The sequence below is a fragment of the Mustela lutreola genome, chromosome 9 (genome assembly GCF_030435805.1).
Source record: "Mustela lutreola isolate mMusLut2 chromosome 9, mMusLut2.pri, whole genome shotgun sequence".
In the NCBI taxonomy this organism is placed as follows: Eukaryota; Metazoa; Chordata; class Mammalia; order Carnivora; family Mustelidae; genus Mustela; species Mustela lutreola.
In genome coordinates this window covers 64059611-64080632 of record NC_081298.1, presented here as the reverse complement: position 1 = coordinate 64080632, position 21022 = coordinate 64059611, and the positions used below count along the sequence as shown (strand labels likewise).

The 21022-nt window shown below is 45.3% G+C and overlaps 2 protein-coding genes across 6 annotated transcripts in view; both read left to right on the top strand.

Annotated features, from left to right (window-relative positions):
* NPAS2 (neuronal PAS domain protein 2) overlaps positions 1 to 7486 on the top strand; it is a 125270-nt gene extending 117784 nt beyond the window's left edge. Inside the window, exons 18-21 of one of the 5 annotated variants that reach the window (XM_059134491.1) lie at positions 606 to 796; positions 1099 to 1182; positions 3812 to 3986; positions 6083 to 7486. In XM_059134491.1, the coding sequence (XP_058990474.1) occupies positions 606 to 796; positions 1099 to 1182; positions 3812 to 3986; positions 6083 to 6253 (621 nt within the window). In that variant the 3' untranslated portion in view covers positions 6254 to 7486. Of the gene's footprint in view, positions 1 to 605; positions 797 to 1098; positions 1192 to 3811; positions 3987 to 6082 lie in introns of all 5 variants that reach the window. The other 4 variants (XM_059134490.1, XM_059134494.1, XM_059134493.1 and 1 more) reach the window with 4 other exon arrangements.
* A 4502-nt stretch (positions 7487 to 11988) lies between these two features.
* RPL31 (ribosomal protein L31) lies at positions 11989 to 20689 on the top strand. The gene is made up of 5 exons (XM_059134488.1): positions 11989 to 12129; positions 12535 to 12641; positions 18716 to 18841; positions 20205 to 20317; positions 20626 to 20689. The coding sequence occupies exons 2-5, from the start codon at positions 12535 to 12537 to the stop codon at positions 20655 to 20657; spliced, it is 378 nt and encodes a 125-aa protein (XP_058990471.1). The 5' UTR covers positions 11989 to 12129; the 3' UTR covers positions 20658 to 20689.
* The last annotated feature ends 333 nt before the right edge of the window (positions 20690 to 21022 follow it).

Genomic DNA, 21022 nt, shown 5'->3' with positions numbered 1-21022 from the left:
AAAAGGAAAAAGAAAAAAAAACTTCTCTGATCCAAGTCAGGGGAGAGACAAACAAATAAAGATCCCAACCTATCAAGTCGTGATGTGGGACCACTGGTGAAGGTGGAATGGTGGACTGGAGTTTTAACTAGGTGGCCTTCTCTAAGAGAAGATTGTATTTGAGCAAAGACCTGAAAGGATGAGAGAATGAGCCATACTGGTATTAAGGAGAAGAGCATGGAGTGATCAGCCAGTGCCAAGGCCCTGAGGCAGGAGTGATCCTGATGAGTTGGAGGGAAACAGCAAGGAGGTCCTTGCTAAAGTGGAATTGATGAATCAGAAGGTAGTTTGGTTCATGCACATTTTCCTGGCCTGCAGAGAGCCTGACACTGTGGTAGGTCCAAGGGAATCAAGGAATCCTTGAGGTGCTTAGAAGCCAACAGGGACAGTCACAAGATCAAAATAGTTTAAAAAACAAAACAAAACAAAAAAAAACTCGTGGGTCCTAAGTTAGAAGAAGGGCCAAGGTGGATAGAAGAGAGGGGTTCTGGGAAGGAGGGTTCCTGGAGCAATAACTCCAGAGCTGAGTCTGAATTTTACCTTTCTGATTAACATGATGGCTCCAGGGTCCAAGGCCAATGCGAAGCTCGCAGATGATGCAAGGAAGCAGCCACTCGGTGAACAGCTTGACGTCCCAGTTCAGCAGCGCCGCGGCGGTGCTCCCGCCAGCTCTGAGCCTGACCACACTCGCTTCTGCCTCCCAGGATGGCAGCCAGTGCCAGTCCAGCCCAGACTTCAGCCATGACCGGCAGCTCAGGTACAGAGACTGCCCTTGTTTGAAAGACAGCTGAGGTGCAGGCTTTCCAGTGACCCTGTCAGCCTCCCTGCTGCTGTGGATGGAGGCAGAGTTCAGGTGATTCTGGCTAACAGAGTGGCTAGAGAGGCCCGGGGCTCAGATGGCTGCACTCATCACCCTCTGAGAGCAGAGCGGGCACCGTGGGGATCATGGGCAGCCAGAATGGGCCCAGCCGGGCTGGGCAGGTGCTGCCCTCAGCCAGCGGGTCCACAGTGGGGGTGCTGATTCAAGTTTCCCATTTATCTCCCCCCCTCTGCTCCAAGGCTATTGCTGAGCCAGCCCATCCAGCCCATGATGCCTGGGTCCTGCGATGCGAGGCAGCCCTCAGAGGTCAGCAGGACTGGACGGCAAGTCAAGTAGGTGGCCCCGGGTGGAGGGAGGAGGCAGAGAGGTGCGCTGAGCGCTCTCGGGCTGGCAGGGTTCTCATCGGCCTGGACCAGCAGCGCTCCTCGTGCGTGTCGCGCACCAAAGGCAAGGTCAACGTGTGCCTACCCCCTTTGCAGGAGCACCCCTTTAGCTTTTCTTCCATTTCCCACTAAAAACGGTAAAACTGTGTGCCAGCATCCCATGCTTAGAATAGGACCTAAAGGAAACAATTATATTCTCTGTCATCATCTTTAGGCATCTTTTCAGTTCTGTCCCCCTGGTAATAACCCAGGTACATGTAGCCTGATCCCCCTCCCCAGGGCCCTCCTATGGCTTCCTCTGACGCACAGACGCTGGCAGATTCCACAGGTGTACTCGGAGCCCTCCTGCCGAGTCACGGGACCATGAAACCCTGCCCGTGTGGGTCCTCTTTCCTCCCAGACAAGCAACCTTCTCCTTTCCCCAGACTCCTCACCACTGGCAGCCCCAACGTCCAGGAGTGGCTTGGCTCCCCTGTTGCATTAATTACTCAGGACAAAGGGTAATGGAGATAGAGGACTGAATACACGAAAAGCGACTGGGAAGTAGTTCCTAGCTCTTTGACATGAGGCAGAAGTACAACAATGTCACAGGCATCTTTCCTGTCTAAACACTGGTTGAGTGTCTGTCAGCAGTTCGCTGGGACAGTTCTACCTAGTTCCCCCACCCCATTCCCTGGGATGCACGCTTCCTGCTGGGAAGCCCTTCCTCCTGCCTCCTCCCTCAGCAGCAAGAACAGTAGCAGTGCATGGTTACTGAACAGTTCTGAGGGCGGGGGTCTGTACCTACAGCATTTCATTTTACCCCAATAAAAACCCCACGGGGGGGTCACATGGGGAATGCGCACTTCGGGGAGCCATCTTTAAATTCTCCAATGGTGCTTTCAGTTAGAAAAAACAAAGACTTTTGTTATATCGCTCTCCAGGGATGCTTAAAATGCAGTGAACAAGGGGAAAATGGGATTTCTTTCCTCTGGAACTCTCCAGTGTTTGGTCAACCCAATTTCTACCTTTCCTGTCTCCTCTACCGTCTCTTCTAGACATGACCCAATGCCCCATCTTGTTACAAATGACAGAGACATGACATTTCCAAAAATATAATGCAAAATGGACTTCTCTGTGGAGGCTTTAAACACCTGTTCCTATTCTCTGCTCCTCTGGAGCTTTCCTAACTAGCCTTCCTCTGCCTCTTGTTCATGGCCCATGATCATCAACACCTTTTTTTCTTTTGTAATTTTTTTTTAACTGTTGTAGAATATATATGCAACAAAAATGTTACTGTTTTAAGTCTCTTTAAGCATACCTTTCAGTGACATCCACCATCACCACCGCCCGTCTCCAGAACTTCTTGATCTTCCCAAACTGAAACTCTAACCCACATTACACACTAACTCCCTGTTCCCTCTACTCTCCAGTCCCACAATCTGCTCTCTTTTATGAACCTGACTCCTCTAGGAATCTCATCTAAGGGGAGTCACACAAGACTTTCCTTTTGTGACTGGCTTACTCCACTCAGTATGATGCCTTTAAGGTTCATCCATGCTCTAGCATGAATCAGTATTTACTTCCTTTTTAAAAGACTGGATAATATTACATTATATGTACATGCGATATTTTGCTTATCTGTTCATCTGTCAGTTGATACTTGGGCTGCTTCTACTTTTTGCTTATTGAAAATAATGTTGCTACAAACAAAGATTTACAAATGTTTGCTTGAGTCCCTGCTTTCATCTTCACTGGGGTATATACCCAAAAGTGGAAATGGCCAGATCATATGATGATTCTAGACTTAATTTGCTGAGGTACTGCCATTCTGTTTTCCATAATAGCATTTTACATTTCTTTTTTAAATTTTTATTTATTTACTTATTTTTTAGAGAAAGAAGTGAGGGGGGAGGGACTTGGGGAGAGAGCAAGAGAATCTTAAGCAGGCTCCACACTCAGCGTGGAGCCCGACTCAGGGCTTGATCTCACAACCCTGAGATCATGACCTGAGCTGTAATCAACAGTCAGACACTTAACTGACTGAGCCACCCAGGTGTCCCCCATTTTCCACTCCTATTAGTGCACAAGTTCCAATTTCTCCACATCGTCATCAATGCTATTTTGGTTTGTTTTTTGTTTTTTGTTTTTTCATAATAGCCATTGTAATGGCTATGAAGCGGTATCTCATTTTGATTTTGATTTGTATTTCTCTATTGTCTAAGGATGTTAAGCATCTTTTTTTGTGCTTATTAGCCATTTGTGTCTTTTTTTGAGAGAAATGTCTGTTCAAACCCTTTGCCCATTTTTGCAGTCGGGCTGTTTTGTTGTTGTTGTTGTTGTCGTTGAGTTGTAGGAATTTTTTAAAAAATATTCTGGATAGCAATCCCTTGTCAGATATATGACTCACCAATACTTTTTCATAGGTGGCCTTCTCAATCCAGGAATAGTGTCATTTGATGCACCAAAGTTTTTGATTTTTACAAAGCCCAGTCTATCTGTGTGCCCTTTTGTTGCCTGTGCTGTTGGTGCCACATCAACACCTCTTTCTTAAAAGTCTGTTTTCTCCTTCCCACATGTGACCAAACAGGTATCCACAGAGCCAGGCCGTGTTTCCAAATGCAGACATGCACACCACCAGCAACAGCGCCTCGCCCCCCGTCCTGCTGATGGGACAGGCGGTGCCCCAGCCCAGCTTCCCCGCCTCCAGGCAGTCGCCCCTGCAGCCCGCACAGGCCCAGCAGCAGCCACAGCACTTCCTGCAGGTGGGGGCCGCCACACACATGCGCCTGGGCACAGGGTACAGCTCCACAGCCCCGGCCTGACAGGCCTTTCCCTCCCTGGCTTTCAGGATGGTTCTAGTCCTCAGTTCCAGAACAAGCCCCAGATAGATTTGCGTTTGAGGCTTTATAGTTTATGAAGTTTATAAAACTTAAAGTTTATAAAGTGTTTGTATATTTAGTAGGAGAAATTTAGACTCAGTTATTATGCCTCATACATTATGTGCTTAAAATATCCATCCTTAATGCTATTCCATCTGACAAACACTATTTACAAAATTTGTACCTAGTATGTTTTGTGGGTAGTTTGGAATATGGGAGAGAGTGGGGCAAATTTGAATCAGTAAGATGACTAATGCCTGCAAAAAAAAAAAAAATCCATCTTTAAGAAGTAATTGTTATTATGGTATCCCTATTTTTGAGAGCAAAAGTCAGACACCAATTACTATGTTTGTCAGACTCATTAGTGTGTTTACACACACGGTCTTATATAAATACAAATTATATCATGTTTAGTTAAAGATTCATCCAACTTGCTTGACAAATACAATAATGTGGCATGAAATTGGGGCTTTCCAGGAAAATGTGGCAAGCCGCCCCTCGCTGGCGCTCGCCGGGGCCAGGGCAAGCGCCGGGCGAAAGCTCCACGGCTCCCGGGAGAAGGCAGCAGCTCTGGAAAACAAACCCATCCTAAAAAGACAGTAAGGTTCCTGCACTTCATAAGCCCTCGGCCAGGTGCCTTACTTTAAGCAAGTGCCAAACACACTGGAAGGTGGGAGCATGAGAGCCAGTGGTTGATGTTCAGAGGGGACCAGAAATGTCTGCTGGGGCTCTGGCCTTCCCTCCAACATATGCCCAGAATGCTCCTTCCTGCCCAGCCCTGCCTCTGTCCTTTGCACATACTCCTGGGCCTCCAGCCCCCACCACAGGGCAGAGCAAGGCTTTCCCTTTGCTCTGCTTCCCTGCTTAGACACCTTCAAAGCCACAGGAGAGTGTTGTGACTGAGACATTTCAAGGACAGGTGAGATAAAGATGAAGAGAGTCCTTCTGGAAGGTCTCAAATGCAATTTAATTCCAAAGATGCTAACCCACCTGTGATGTATTTTCCAAGTTGCCTGGCTTCAAGCATAGGGGAAGTTAACTCAAGACTTTAGCTTTATGTATCTTTGTCATTTTGTGGGACCCAAGTGATTTCAGATGGGCACAGGTGAAGAAGGCAGGGATGGTCTGGGCTGAGTTAGAGGCCTCCCATGTCTTTCTGCAGTCCTGGCAGCAAATATGTTGATGGGAATCTGTTCCTCCAAGACATGGGGCTAAGAAGACACAGAGCATTTGGGCCTTCTCGCTGGTCTCCAGGACCTTGTGCTACAATGTGGGGAGAAGGAATGTCCTAGAAAGCAGCCAGGCTTTGTTTGTGCCAGTAAGAGCACTGTGGCTGGAGGCCTTCATGGAGGAAGTCCCCAGGGCATCTGCTGCAGAGCCAAAGTGTGGGTGAAGTGAATGGAGAGGAAGGGACAGTGTTGCAATAAGAGAGACAGCCTGAGCCGAAGTGGAGGGGCAGGTGTGCCTGGGGTTCATTGGGTGGTTTGGACGGGGGAGATTTCATGGATGGGAAGAGTATGGAATGGGACTGATGGTTCCAAAGTTAGGGTTTGACCAGTTGAAGTTTCTGGGCTTCAAATTAGGATGTTCCCCCATTGATGCTGGAGAATGGGGAGCAGTCACTGAATCAGGGACCATGGTGAAAAGTATACAGACTGCATGCGTGTTTGGTTTCTGCCCTGTCAATGATCTGCATATGGTCTCAGGTCCCAACATCCCAAAATACACAGGCCATGTGTAGATCATGTGCACTTGTTCAGGAAACCACACCCCAAAGCCTGCTTCCTGGCCCACTGGGACCCAAAGTGCTGGCAGAGAACTTAGCTTAGAATTCACACCCACCTGTCAGAGCCTCAGGCTCCTTTCTTCCCCACCCACCCAACCCCCAAGGTACTGCCACGATTAGACACCAACTCCCCACCCCCTGCCCTGGCCACCCACAGAGGTGAGTCCTCTAGCTCTTTGTCCTTTCTTTCCAGGTGCAGGCACCAACCTCTCTGCACAGTGAGCAACAGGACTCGCTACTTCTCTCCACCTACTCGCAACAGCCAGGGACCCTGGGCTACCCCCCACCGCCCCAGTCCTCACGCCCTCCCCGAAGGGTCAGCAGCCTCTCTGAGTCCTCGGGCCTCCAGCAGCCACCCCGGTAGAGCCCTGGCTTGTCCATCGGGTCACAATCAGCTTTAACCAATGGACGGACCATGGGGTGGCCACAAGAATTGGGGAGAGGAGTTGAAACCCTTGGCTTTTGTGCACACTGCATACATTTCAGAACTCCTGGATGGTAACCATCTCCAGAGCACAGTGGCTGGCACGTGGAAAATGATCAGAATACTGGCCATGTTTCCCTAGCCTCTGTGTTTCTCGGGCACGCTCTACAGCCATACTCGGATTGGAAACGAGTGCCCCCACGTAAGTGTTGTTACTCAGTTCACCTAGCAGATGGCACGGCTGGGCACATCCTCCCTGAGAGCACGCTGGTCCCTCTAGCTGGCTGTGGTGCGTCCACACTTGCTAGCTGGCCTTTACTCTCTTCATCCTCTTTCCTTTGCATTCCAGAAGCACTGGGTCAGAGATCTGTTGAAGAGAGAGAATAAAGAGATTATTTTTCATTATTTTTAAATGGTGGCTTTTGTTTTAATTTGCACAGCTGCACAGAGGAGATAACTTAGGCACTTTCAGGTATTAAAAATAAGTAGGTCTCGCGACTTCACTTGGAGACCACAGGATCAAAAACAGCCCACCAATCAGATGGCAGAGCCGGTGGTTCTTAACTGGACCACAGACCCATGCCCTCTGGCCTGGAACCCAACGGAAGGAGGCTCTTTCTAGTGATTATTGTCTCCCCTGAATATAACACTGGACTGTTCCTGTTTACTTCCTTGATTGCAACTACAAAGGCGGACTCAAAGCAAAGCACAATCACGCAGCTGATATTCCAGAATCCTATTGGGACCTCCGAGACAGAATTGGAGGAAGAGGTTTCCCGGGCCAGGCAGGCCCGTGGAGCTCCGGGTCCCCGAGGAAACCCCAGCACGCGCCGGCCCCTTGAGTCAGAATGCTGCACCTTTCTACAGATCTTTCATGAGAAGATCGAGGATTGGATTCTCCTTTTCAAAATGCACTTTGCTTTTTTTGTATGTTTTGTTATGTTGAGATGTTTCTAAAGAAAAGATTTTATGTAATTAAAAGACAAAGTGTAGTGAATTGTACAGCTGTTGTAATAATGACCTATTTCTATATAAAATAAAATTGTATGAATTATGTGTAAATTATTTTGTATCTGAGACACCAGTTCCTTTCCCGGATCTAAAAGTATAAAGGTTTTCTTGTGTTTTTCTGTGAGTGGCCATTTTGTAATAAATTAACAAATTTGTACAATTTCCTCTGGAGGCAGTTTCTGTCCCTTGTTATCTATGCATGCATACATCTTTTCTTCACTTAAGAAAAAATTTTTTTTATTTCAGGATGTTCCCAAGGATAATCCAAGGTAGAGAAAAGGTGAAAGTGAGCAATGAATGAATCAGGTAATGGCATTAGGTTTTTTGAGAGCAACATGTGCACACGCCCTTCAGGTCTTGACCTTCACAATTGAAGGTCGTGCCAGGAAAAAAATACCAGTTGTTCACTGTGAAGATGACAACACAACAAACAGAAACAGCAAAGGCTCCTGGAAACATCTCAGGCCTCCAGACATAGGGAGTCCATGGTGATGCCAGAGACATTCTGCATCAAGGCAATCCCAGCCCCTAATGAGCTTCACCCAGGCTAGAGTTCAAGGACTTCCCCCACCAGCACTTAGATATCAGGGATGCACATTCCAGTTCGCGGGTCTGTGTATGAGAGGTGTGTACACACATCACGTTGACGCAGGGAGAGACAACAGCAGCCTCTGGGAGGCTTCTGCCAACTGCAAACATTCCCTGCCCTTCTCCATGGGGCTTCATCCCTGAGATGGTGATGCTCAGCACAAACGTTGCCGCAAATGCTGGTCCAAGAGAAGAAGGTTCCTTTCCTTGCTCCATCGCTAGAGCTCTGTGCATCTACCTGCTTCCCCATGAGATAGTGGGAGTGCTCTGTCCTATGACAAGGAGCAGTTTTGGATGGCACGAGAGGCTATACATAGAAAAGGAGTTTTATTGTTCATAGAATTGTATTCCTGAAAAAAAGTAAGTGTAAATGTTTTGCATGCATTCGGATCATTTATTCTTTAAAGGAACCAGAAATGAACCCTCTTTTTATTTATTTATTTACTTCTTTATTTAAGAGAGGGATAGAGAGGGAGGGGGTGCCGAGGGAAAGGGAGAAAGAGAATCCCAAGCAGGTTCCACACCCAGCACAGAGCCCAACATGGGATTTGCTCCCACACAACCCTGAGATCATGACCTGAGCTGAAATCAAGAGTTGGACGCTTAACCGACTGAGCCACGCAGGCATCCCCATAAACCCTCTTTTTAAAACAAAAAGTCTGGGGATGCCTGGCTGGCTCTGTCAGTGGAGCATGTGACTCTTGATCTTTGGGTCATGAGTGCGCACCCCACATTGGGTGTGGAACCTATTTAAAATGAAATTAAAAATAAATACATAAAAATGTAAAGGCTGCTTTTAGGCAGTCTTGAGCAATGGAATGTAGAAAGGGCCCACAGCAACCCCCTCACTGAATACAGACAGGCCCATCAGGTGACCCACCTCAAAATATCCAAAGCCCCTAACTAACCGGTGGGCTACTTACCAAAAAGGGAAAATTCCAAATATCACCATACCTCCTCACCATCCCTCTTTAAAAACAGCCCCCTCGCACTACCTCATTGCAGACAGCCTCTCCTTTGCTGTTCTGCCCACTGCTCTCTTGCCCTGTATTCAGTAAACTTCTGTCTTCTTTGTTCTCTCTTGGGTGAAGCCTTTCAGGGCCCACACCACGGGCTTCCACACAATCATGGCCCCACATCTGGGGGCTCCCATCCGTTCAGGAGATTCACCATATTTAGACACCACAAAAAAAAAAAAAAAAAAAAAGTCTGTGTGAAACTAGTACTATTTTGGAATTGAACTGTTCTGTAAATTCAAAGGTTTATAAATCTGATCTTTCTGTATTTGAATTTTAATTGGCTGTCAGAATTCTTCTAAGCAAAGTAAGATTTTTAAAAAAGATTTTATTTATTTATTTGACAGAGATCACAAGCAGGCAGAGAGGCAGGCAGAGAGAGAGAGGGGGGGAAGCAGGCTCCCTGCTGAGAGCCCTATGCAGGGGTGGGAAGCTCCATCCCAAGACCCTGAGATCACCACCCAAGCAGAAGGCAGTGGCTTTGACCCACTAAGCCACCCAGGTACCCCCAAAGTAAGATTTTTAATGGGAGCAGCATATTTATTGTTCTAGGATTTTCTAGCTGGAAGTCATTGAAAGAGGGTGGAGTATAGCATGCTACTAATTTAATTCAGCTTTGCTTAAATCTTACACATATTCAGCATCTGGATAAACTCAGAAAACTCTTTATTGTTTAAACTCGCATAACATCAGACGAAATTTAATCCCCAAGCATTTGATTCATTTAATTTTGCTCATTAAAAAGTTGTTTTGCAACCCTGTCTTGTTTCCAGAAAAACCATGACCTTCTCTTTGGAAAACTGCAAAGTCTTGGCTCATGAGGAGGGGTTGAAACGCGAACTCTGGAATACACAAGTTTTGGAATACTGCTACTGAACACATCTCCTTTTAGTGCCTCCCTTCTGCATCACCACACCCCTTCCATCTTAAAAATCTTCCAGTGGCTCTGCAGAAGAAGTCCAACTGGACCATTAAGCTGAGCCCCAAATCTTTCCAAAGACCTTCCAGCATTTAAGGCTTGTTGCTCCCTTGAGACCGGAGTCTTCTTCCTTGCTGCCCCCATGGGGTAGCATTCAGATCCTGTCTCATTTTAACAATTCCCTGGTAACCAGGCAAGAAGCCCAGCTAACAAATACTGGAGACTTGCAAAAGACACAAAGTTCATATTATAGGTTTTGGTCTGTGGGAGGCTAGCAGTTGGACTGGCCTGAACCGTGAGGCTAGACTGAAACAAGTCTGGTGGTTATCAGCCCTTCAAACCAAATGGCTTTTATTATTTAATTTATTCATTTAATATTTATTATTATTATTATTATTTTATTTACTTAAAGCAAAAGTTGAGAGCTGAAAGGGAGATTTTGTCAATTTCCAGTAGAGGGGTCTATTTGCTTGAAATTTAACAACTTTCAAGATATAAGAAGATCCTTAAGTGTTTCCGAGAAAATAAAACATATCACAAAGGATGACACATGACGTCTCAACAACCACACTGAAAGAAGACAATGGAGAATGCCTTCAAAACACAGGGAAGAAATTATTTTCAACCTGAAATTCCATACAAGTGAAAGTATTAATGAATTTAAGGGTTGAATGAAAACTTTCAGCTATGTGAGGGCTCAAAAACTTTAGCTCTCATCCTTCCCTGTGTTAAGCCACTAAATAGTGCACTCCTCTGAAGTAAGGGAGTTCATCAAGAATAAAGAAGGAATGGGTCCAAGTGACTGTCTTAGAATCCCCACATTGGTGACATTGTTATTAGGTCTCTCAGAAGCTCCAGAACAATCCCTCTCAGCACCTCCTCAGATCTCCCTGTCATCTCTCAGATACCTAAGCTACTTGTACAACATGACTGCTTCATGCTTCCCTGGGTCTCCTGCCTTTTGTTCCCCTCCCTCAGCATGGCTTTATGCCCCAGGAGACAGTATAGGTGGCAAGCATTCCAACCCCATACTCTTCACTCTGTCCTCATTTGACTCCTTCCCACTCCCAATTGTTCCAGGAGTGAAACTTACTGATATCACTGATTCTCTCCTGTCTGGAGAATCTAGTGGGTCCATCTCAATATTTGCCTTACTTGAACTCTGTAGCATGTAGAACCTGTTAATCACTCTGGCTTCCTTCTGCCTTAGAATATTTCAAAATAAAGCTTTTCCTACTGCTCTAATGGCAGGTTACTAATATCTTCATCCTCTGCTCCCACACCGCTTACATGTAGAGTCTTCTCAACACTGGTCTTCTCTCTCCAAATCCTCTATTAACTATAAAATCAGGTTGCTTCTTTCTAATCCTGCTGCAACTGCCTTAATTCAGATCCTCCTTATTTGTCTCTAGTATGTGGTTTCTTTCTACAAGTTTCCTTGCTACTATCCTGCCCCTCTGCTCCTAATCTATTCTTCAGTGTTACTGAATTGACTTTAAAACAAATTTGATCGTGGCAGTGCCCTCCTGACAGTTTCAGTGATTCATTTTACCTGTAATACTCAAACTCTCGAGTAAGGCCCCACACTATCTCACCTCCCGGCCTAGAGTCTAGGAAGCCGTAGTGCTTCAGAACATTCACCTGCCTTGCTCCACCACTTCTCTGCCTGGCTACCTCCTGCCCATCCTTCCAGCGCAGCACAAACCTCCCTGCTTTCTGCACCCCGACCCACCCCTGCATCGGGCGGGACATGACCCTCGCGTGGCTCCACGGTCCGGGACAGTAAGCACTCGCGTTCAGCAGCACCCCTCCTCAAAGCGAGACCTGCCAAGGCGGCAGCAGTCTCGAGACCGACTTCTCCGAGACCGCTAGCCAGGCACGGCACCGCACTCAGGTTCAGCAAACGGTGGCCAAATCAATGACAGAAAAGGGAAAACAAAAGAGTGCCTTCCTTTCCTGGCCCTGTTCCCACCCAGCTGTGGGCCTCTCATATTTTCCGAAGGTTTAGGGAAAGAGGCGAAAGAACCAGCAGCGCCTTTGCTGCACGGAGAGAACTAAGGGGCTAGAAGCCGGGTGCCGAGAATGCGGCCGGAGTGCGCAGCCGCATGGCCCTGGCCCCGCCCCCGAGGTGCGCTCTCTTTTCCCCCGGCTCATGCCGCTTACGTCTCAGCGTCTTCTCCGCTTCCAAGCGCCAATACGCGACCCGGAAGCTGTACTTGTGACGCTTCTTTCCCTCTCCCACAATACCTCGCGCTCTTCCTTTCCATCCCGGGCCCGGCAGAGTAAGTATGGGTGATGCGTCCTGGCTTTAGGAATCTGGTTCCATCCTCGCTCGGGATTGTGCTGACCGGGACAGCGAGATTTCTCGTAGGCCGGCCCGGAACTCCGCGTTCCGGGGGTTCGGGAATCTGCGCTGTTGAGGGGCTCCGGTAGCCTGAGAGACTGGCCAGGCTTAGGGGAGCCGAGCCTGCAGGAGTTTCCGGGGCGGGAGCAGCTGAGGGGCGCGGGTGCTTTGGCCGGTGGGTGACCGGCTTTGCTTTTGCCCATACCTGGGGCTTCAGATGCCTGGCCGAACCCTCTGCACCTGGACGCGCCCCGAGGGTGGCAGCGTGAGGCCGGGCTCGGGAGGGAGGACTTGGCTTGTGCTGGTCCCGCTCTGCTCTGAACTTCCTTGTCGCTGGGTTTAGATGGCTCCCGCGAAGAAGGGTGGCGAGAAGAAGAAGGGCCGTTCTGCCATCAACGAGGTAGTGACCAGAGAATACACCATCAACATTCACAAGCGCATCCATGGAGTGTGAGTATCCCTGCAGTCGGGCCCGGTGCCTTGCAGGTCGGGGGACCCGAGCTCATGCGTCTGGTTGTCGCTCGGAGGTCTGTCTAGTTGTCGAAAAGCCAGATGGTGTTGAAATCGGTTATTTTTCCTTTGGAAACCCAAATCTGTATTCCATGGCCCCTGTTTAAGGTTTATAAGGTTTTAGTGTGTAATCCTCGGAGGGTAAAGGCTGGAAACACGAGATTGAATAATGGTTTCTGGGAGAGCCAGTTGAGGGGAAGTAGGTGATGGTAAAAACATTTCACTTGGTGATTTGTAAACTGAGTGAACCTGGCCGGGCTAAAGGGTAAAAGACGTGTAAAGGAAGGAAAGCAAGCTTGTGAAAATGTCTCTAGACCCAGTAAAGCTAACATATTAACTAAAAAGCTGTGTCCAGCCCAGAAAGTGAACAATTAAAGATTATTTTATACCTTAGATCCTGACCCCCACACAAATACGTACTAGTACTGGTTGAGTGGTAATACTAGAAAAACAGAGTGTTGTTAGAGAATGTGTCAGTGGAGTTATAGGGCAATGTTTGTGCAAAGGACACATGGCTATTTTGGATTTGTGATGTACGAGAATATTGAGAATGATTTTGAGTGTTGTCGTTTTGGTGTTTTTGTCTAGGGTTTGGTTTTCAGTCCTTAAGCTTAGTGAGTTGTCTCCCTTCTGCATATATGCTTACTGAATGAAGACCAAATCTTTTCTTGAATACTGTTTATTTTTTAAAGGTAGAATACTAATTTTAAAACCTATATCCACAAGCAAGCCCATTTCCCCCCATAGCACATATGTATATTTCCTATTTGACTTCACTACATTCTTGTAAAGAAAGAGTAATCTTAAGCTAAAAAAGAATTACTTTGGTTCAGAATCTAAAGCCCCAGTTTGCAAAAACTTTCTCAAGTAGTTCTGCCAAGGTTCTAACTGGATAGGATTCTCCAGTCTCAACTTGGACTTTTAAGTAATTTTTCCTTAATTCTAAAGTTCACAAAGTGTTTCCATAGATAAAAGACCCCCAAAGCAATACAGAATTGAAATGAGAAGGTGACTCGTCTAGATTCTCAGGCATTGAGGTAGTATTTTTACACTGATCTTTACATAAAAACAACATTGAAATAAGTTGGGAAGTTGTTTGGCTTTTAAGTCTCATCTGCTTTCTGTGCTGTAGTTCATTGGCAATCTTTCTCAAAGTTAAAATAAGACAACATACTAATGTGGAGCCTGTTAGTGCCTGAACACAAATTTTGGTTAGCATGTTAGCTATAGCAGTCCAGCCAAACAGCTGGTCAGGTTAAAAATAGAACTTCAGAATCAAGACCAAATTTTTTAATTGAACTGCCTATAGACTTTCACATTGGAGCCCCTTATTTTTGTCGCTTGCCAAAAGTCCTGCTCTTAAGGACCGAGTGTCTAAAGTTAGAATTTCGATATTAAGCTCCTCACAGTAATAGAGGAAAATGTTAGTGAAATTCGTGGGCTAAATTACAGTCCACGCCTTTGGGGGGGCGGGGAATCTTTTTAACTGGTTAAAGTAAGACCCACACAAATTCTGGTCTCCTTAACAACCATTCTGTAAAATGGTAACATATGACTGACAATCTAGAAACCAGAAACCTGGAGTGAGGTTGAGATTGGTTTAACTTGGCCCCCTGAAAGTCATGTACCAGGGCTGAGGCGTGGTTCTAAGTAGATTTGCGAGTTGGTAATGAGCTTTGGGGAAGGCCTAAGTGTGTGCAGAAACAAGACAGGAACATCCCTGTGTTCTGGCTAATATTGTCTTCAAACTGTCCGTGGCTGGAAGCAAAGTCCCTAACTGGACATTTTTGTCCCCCAAACCTCTTCAGCTGGAGAATTTGGTAGTAATTGGCCCGGAGGAAAGTAATGAGACCTGGCCAATTGGTAACCCTGCTTCCCATCTCCTAATTTTGTATGCATATATCTCTGTTCAGTGAGAAGTACAGTACTCCATGGTATACCTACAGAATTTGCCTTCACCATTCCTCTTCCAGTCACATTCTTGCACACTGGAACATCAGCACCAGAATCAACAATAGAGAGGACCACCAGAGTACCACTAAGTCATTAGAAATAAGTTTCTTAGACAATTATCATATCTCCCTGATATGAGGAAGTTGAGAGGCAAAGTGGAGGGTTTGAGGGGTAGGGAAGGAAATAATGAAATAAGATGGAATCAGGAGGGAGACAAACCATAGAAGACTCTTAATCTCACAAAACAAACTGAGGGTTGCCGGGGGAGGGGGGGAGAGAGGGTAGTTGGGTTATGGACATTGGGGAAGATACATGCTATGGTGAGTGCTGTAACGCTGAACGTACAGTTTGCCAATAGTAAATACATATTCAGATAAGGGATATCATATCCCTTTTCTTTCACTGAATAGATCTTAAATAGCAGTGGACTTGAAAGGTGATGGGGAGGGACATTTGTTCTGTCTTTCTTTGAAACACTTGGAAGTCTGTCATGTTTTCTTCTGTGAGGTCTTTCTCAGAAAATGCAGGTAGTTCAGAAGTAAATGACCAAAGCCACGAATCTCTCTTTGTAGGATGCCAGCACTCCTGTGGCAAGTTTTTGTAAATGGCATCCAGTTCAAGAATCAAAGTGACTTCCCTTTCTGGTGTTCCATTCGAGGCCAGTCAGCCTCTGAATCCTCTGAGCAGGGAGATCCTGATACCTGCTGTAATGTAATTCCTGGGGGCGTGCAAATCAGTAGAGGCCCCGGGAAGGAATTTGAAGAGTCTGAGAGATTTTTGTTCTCTTTCCTTACTAGCCTGGAATTCCAAGCCATGCCTTCCAAGGCTTTTAGCTAAGGGAGATGATTTTAGTTTAGTCGAGGCAAACCAATACCTTTAAATTTTTCTTTGTTGTTTTCCTGAAGTAGACTCTTCACTAGTGATTGATGGGGTCACTTACGTTAATATTATGAATGCATGAGGGAGAATGTTTATTTAACAGATGGAATACAGAATATTTTAGTTTTTTCATTCACTCTAACTGGACTCCTGGGATAGTCACTGTTTGAGAATTAATAGTGGGAGCCACCGTAGAAAGATTGTGCATAAGGGGGGTTATTGGCAGCCCTGGATTTCTTTTGTGAACAGTGCCATTGCAGCAACTTCTTCAGTCTCATGGAAGGGTAGTGTTTTGATGTGGTTATTGGTGTTTTTAATAGCAAATGTTACACAGCAAAACAGTCTGTTGAGGCACCCAAGGGTGGAACAAAATTTCTTGCCCTATACTGGGCATTCTCTTATCTCAGGAAAAATATTTTTTTTTTTTTTTGAAGATTTATTTATTTATTTGACAGACAGAGATCACAGGTAGGCAAAGAGACAGGCAGAGAGAGAGAGGAGGAAGCAGACTTCCGTCAAGCAGAGAGAGCCCTATGCAGGACTTGATCCCAGGACCCTGAGATCATGACCTGAGCTGAAGGCAGAGACTTGATCCACTGAGCTACCCAGGTGCCCTAGGAAAGCTAATTTTATGAGGGATTTAAATATGTGGTAGTACCCGCGTTGGGCCTGGTACTTGACTGCATTTCCATGTGTGAGCCAAGGAACATTGTGTGCGGTGTCTCACCTGGGGTCCCTGAGGATGGCTTCTGGGCCAAAAATCCTGTGCCTTTGTGCATTAATGCTGCTAGGGAGTAACCACGTTTCCTTCCTTAGTATAGGGAGCATATCAAGCACTTAATTGAGTATTAGGCACAGTCCTGGACTCTTTGCAGATTGATCAGGAAATTGAAGACCCTATCTTTCTAGTTTACTTAGTAGGAAATTTAGAAACGAAATGGTAAAAAGTGCCAGGCAGAACGTCAGTCACTGGGTGAAGTGGCGTGCTGTTTTAAAGTCCACACAGATGATGGGACGTTTGAAAAGTGTAGGTGTGAAACAAGTTTTTCAGGCACTTTGTGCTTTATTATAAAACCCCCAGGTGAAGACCTGAATCCTTTGGCCATTTCTTAGTCCTCCGTGATAGGTAACAATTGATAGTTTATTCTTTATTTTTCTGTGGAAATGTTCTATTCATTTTACTTCCAAAGAGTCCACAGTATTATGCTTTTCTTATTGCTCCTCTAGCTGCTGACTTTGTGGTTCTTCCTCATGTCCTCTTTTTAAAGATTTATTTACTTGAAAGAGAGCAAGCGGGGTGGGGGTAGGGGGAGTGCAAAGGGAGAAAGAATGATAAGCAGACTCCATCCTGAGCATGGAGCCCAGTGCGGGGCTCCATCTCATGACCTGAGCCAAAAGTAAAAATCGGATGCTTAACTGACTGTGCCACCCAGGTGCCCACCCTCACATCCTCTTGATCCTCTTTCCAACATTCTGTTAATGTTGATGAATCCTGGGACTCTTTTCCATCTATGCTTGGTAATAATAAGTAGTCTTAAGGCCTCAAACATAAAACTACTGTTCATTTGGGTATTTAGGCATCACACACCAAACTCCTAGCGTTCATCTTTATCCCTGACTTTCCCAACTCTTGAGGCTTTCCCTGTGTTAGTCATTGTCAAGTGAGTGTGTCCTGTTGGCTCTCCCTTCCAGTTTTACCAGTTTTACCAATCGCACTGGTCCCACTGTCTGTCTCACTTGAATTGTTAAGAGTTAGCAGCTCCCTGCTCCTGGTTCCCTCCTTCACCCTCAAACACCTGGTCCATTTTCAAACCCTCCCGGCTTCCCATCTTACTCAGATTCTAGAAGCCCAACTTCTTGCTCTGATTCCACAAGCTGGCTACTTACTTTGAAATCATACCAGGCATGTACCTGATTCAGGATAGCTGGTTTTATTTTTACTCTTTCCTTCTGCCTGAATGCTTTTCTCACAGATGCCTAAATGGCTGCTCTCATGATCTGCACATCTTGACTCCAGTATCATCTTGGCCATTTATTTAAACCTGCATTCCCTTTCCCTGATGCTCCCTCTCTCTCTTCCCCTGGTTTATTTTTCTCTGTAGTACTTGCTACTGTCTCATACATTCCATGTATCACCTACATGAGCTACCTGAATAATTGGATTTTGTCTGTTGGACCTACTGCTATTATTTCAGGCACCTTTTATTTCTAGATGGTCAAGTGTTTAAGTGAATGAACTGAGTTTGCTTGGCAGGTTCTAGAAATAGCAAGGAGGTTGAGGGTAGAGCAAAGGGAATGGGAGGCTAAGAAGAGGCGGAGTGGGGTGGGAAGGCAGTCATCTTTCATAAACATGTGAAGTCACTGAAAGTTTTAGAGCAGATTTAACTCTAACATGCTCTGTGTGTTACTTACATTGGATTTCATAAAATTCACTCCACCTTTAACAAAAGTAGAGTACCTAGTATGTGCCAGGCCCCACATTGGGTTACAGAGATGAAAGGTTGACTTGGCCCCTTCTTTGACCTTCACAGTCTTAGGTGGTAGGATACCTTTTTAGACCGGGGTCTTTCCCCACATCCCAAGAAATAGCCTTCACTTGTCCAAATGGTTGAAGCCTATAGTGAATTTGTTGCTTTTTCACATTGTTTAACTAAAAACATGAAATTCAAATGACTTTATGTACCCTCATGTAAAACAACAAGTACTTAAGAGTTGGAACAGACATGAATTAATGATGTGCTGACACATGCCAAGAGCTTCATTGCATTAACTCTTGTTGAGAGGAAATGTGTACAATTTTAGGCTCGCCCCTATTCTTTAAGCCAAGACCAAGTTAATGATGAACCTTTGAATGAGTATTGAATGATGCTCAAAAACTTGCCATCTCTTAAGATGTAACAGTATTTTGAAGTGAAGACACTTTCATAGTATGTATGTTTTATGTTCAAGCATATCCAATCATTAGCATTTCTTAGGATCAACTACAGAGCTTCTTTCCCACATCACTAAAAGTGGATTGTGCATTTTCTATGTCCCTAGTATTAATACTGGCTGCTGGGCATTATACTGTGGTGTAAAAGGGATTATTCCTATTTAAGGTTTGGCTTAGATTTTGTTTTATGAAAATAGGACAGAGCATGTTACATATTTTATTTAATTCATTTTTTTACTTTGACTCTCAGGGGTTTCAAGAAGCGTGCCCCTCGGGCACTCAAAGAGATCCGGAAATTTGCCATGAAGGAGATGGGAACTCCAGATGTGCGCATTGACACAAGGCTCAACAAAGCTGTCTGGGCCAAAGGAATAAGGTGCTAAAGCTATATGTTACATAATTTTTTTTTTTAAACTTTTTTATAATTACACTAGCTTTTAACCAATTCTACAATCTGTGTAAGTTCAGTAATTAGCTAATGCCTATGGAAGTATTTCTTTAAAATGTGATGATGGCTTCAAAGGGTGGGGTAGCATCTGCAGGAAAGCCCTTTCACGTGGTATTGGAACGGAGACCCAGATGATGGCGGAGCCAGCAGTGTGAGTGTTGCGTAAGAACATTGCACAGAGAACAGACTTGGTGTGAGCTGGGAACATGTTGGTGAAAGTAGAGAAGGTAGAGTAGAATAACAGGTTGGTGAAAGTAGAATAAGATATGAACAGTCAGTGAGGATAGAGTTAGGAGATAGACCATGTGGCATCTTGTAGGTCATGGCAAAGAGATTGGATTGATCTCTAGACAAAATGGGAAATCATTGGCACAGTGTTTTGTTTTGTTTTGTTTTTTAACAGTAGGCAGTTTTGCCCACCCTCCCCTAGGGGGTGTTTTTGGTGTCATTTCTGGGGATTGCCACAGGTCAGGGGCTTTGCTATATATCCCAGCCCAGTTGTCAGTAGTGTCAAGGTTGAGAAGTCCTGCTTACAAGCAGGGGTGTGGTTTTTGCTGTGGAGGATGATGTAAAGTGCTAGAGTAGACCTGGGTGATTTAGGAGGCTGGTGGAACTGTCTGCATCTGTGTAGTATTTCATCAGTAGGGTGAGAGGAGTCTGATTCAGCTTTACCGTGCTGGCATTGAGCATTCACACAGAGGAGTGTTTGATAAAGGAGTAGCCAACGAGGTCCCTTAAGATGATGGGGGAGGTGGGGAGTGGTGTCACAAAAGCCAAAAGGAGTCCTCTTAAGTTTTGGAACGCTTTGTGTCCTCAGACCAATATAAGAAGATAGGCCACAATAATGCCACTGTGGTTGAGTGAGAGGAGAGGCTTGTGTGTATAAGGTAGCGTAACTGAGCAGTCTTTAGTCTTCTGTATTGAATGTAGCCTGCAGAGTGGTGTTTCTGCAAATCAGCACTGATCATAGACAAATCCCCTAACAAAAATGGGGGTACTGGTGGAAAGAGGAGAAAGACCTAGCATGTTTGGGCCCATGTTTCTTCATAGATTATCAGCGGTTGCTGTCTGCTGAGACAGGTGTACATCCTGAGATGGTAGCATTTAACGTCCATCTGTGGCTCTGTATATTTTCCAGGGGACTGGACCTGTAGTGCTTGAGCAGATTCAGATTCAGGACAGAGCATTAGAAGCATGTTACAGACGGGGGGCTAGGAGCTGTCAATACTGTTGGCAGCTGTTTTCTTGATAGGAGACATTGACTTTAGTGGCACATTCATATTTTTATTAGGAACGTTCCGTACCGCATCCGTGTGCGGTTGTCCAGAAAACGTAACGAGGATGAAGATTCTCCAAACAAGCTCTACACACTGGTCACCTATGTACCTGTCACCACTTTCAAAAGTAAGTTTTACTCCATCCTGCAAAGCTGTTTGGATTAAAAAAGCCATCCTTACCCCTTTGAAAACCCAAATTATATATCCTAAATACTTAATTGTGCTTCTGTATGCCCAGCATCCTTTTAATAAGGAAATGGCTAACAGGCATAATCAATAAACCTTTGTGTCACAGCGAGGAGAAGTGGAGGAGGATACAAAACAGGTTGATATTTGGATTGTAAAAAGTTCCCAAAATACTAGCTGAAACATTTTTTGCAATGTTCAGGCATGAAGTGTGGTATGGAATTTGACTGGCCGTCTCTTCTTTTGCAGATCTACAGACAGTTAATGTGGATGAAAACTAATCGCTGATTGTCAAATAAAGGTATAAAACTGCTTTCTGTTCTGATTTTCCTTTTATAGTCTACAGTTGACTCTTTAAGAGATTAGAGGCGCGGATTCCCACATAGTCAACTACCCAAAATTTACCGGTAAAGTTAGAGAAAAAAATATTAAATCATGAGAAAATATATTTACTCTACCCCCCCCCCAAAAAAATCCACATATAAGTGGACCCTCATGTAGTACAAGAGTCAATTGTAAGATCTCTGCAGTTCCCAATTACATAGGATCATTTGGAGAGCTTTTCCTAAATGGCATGCCTGTGCCCCTTCTCCCCAGCCCCTGGGGTTTCTGAGCATTTGGGTAGAGCCTAAGTAGGTTTTTGAAG

What these genes read in the sequence shown, in the direction of transcription:
- RPL31 (XM_059134488.1), top strand. Translation starts at nt 12,535, where the DNA reads ATGGCTCCCGCGAAGAAGGGTGGCGAGAAGAAGAAGGGCCGTTCTGCC. An exon ending in GTCTGGGCCAAAGGAATAAG is followed by an intron (nt 18,842 to 20,204) that starts GTGCTAAAGCTA and finishes TATTTTTATTAG; the next exon opens with GAACGTTCCGTACCGCATCC. An exon ending in ACCTGTCACCACTTTCAAAA is followed by an intron (nt 20,318 to 20,625) that starts GTAAGTTTTACT and finishes CTTCTTTTGCAG; the next exon opens with ATCTACAGACAGTTAATGTG.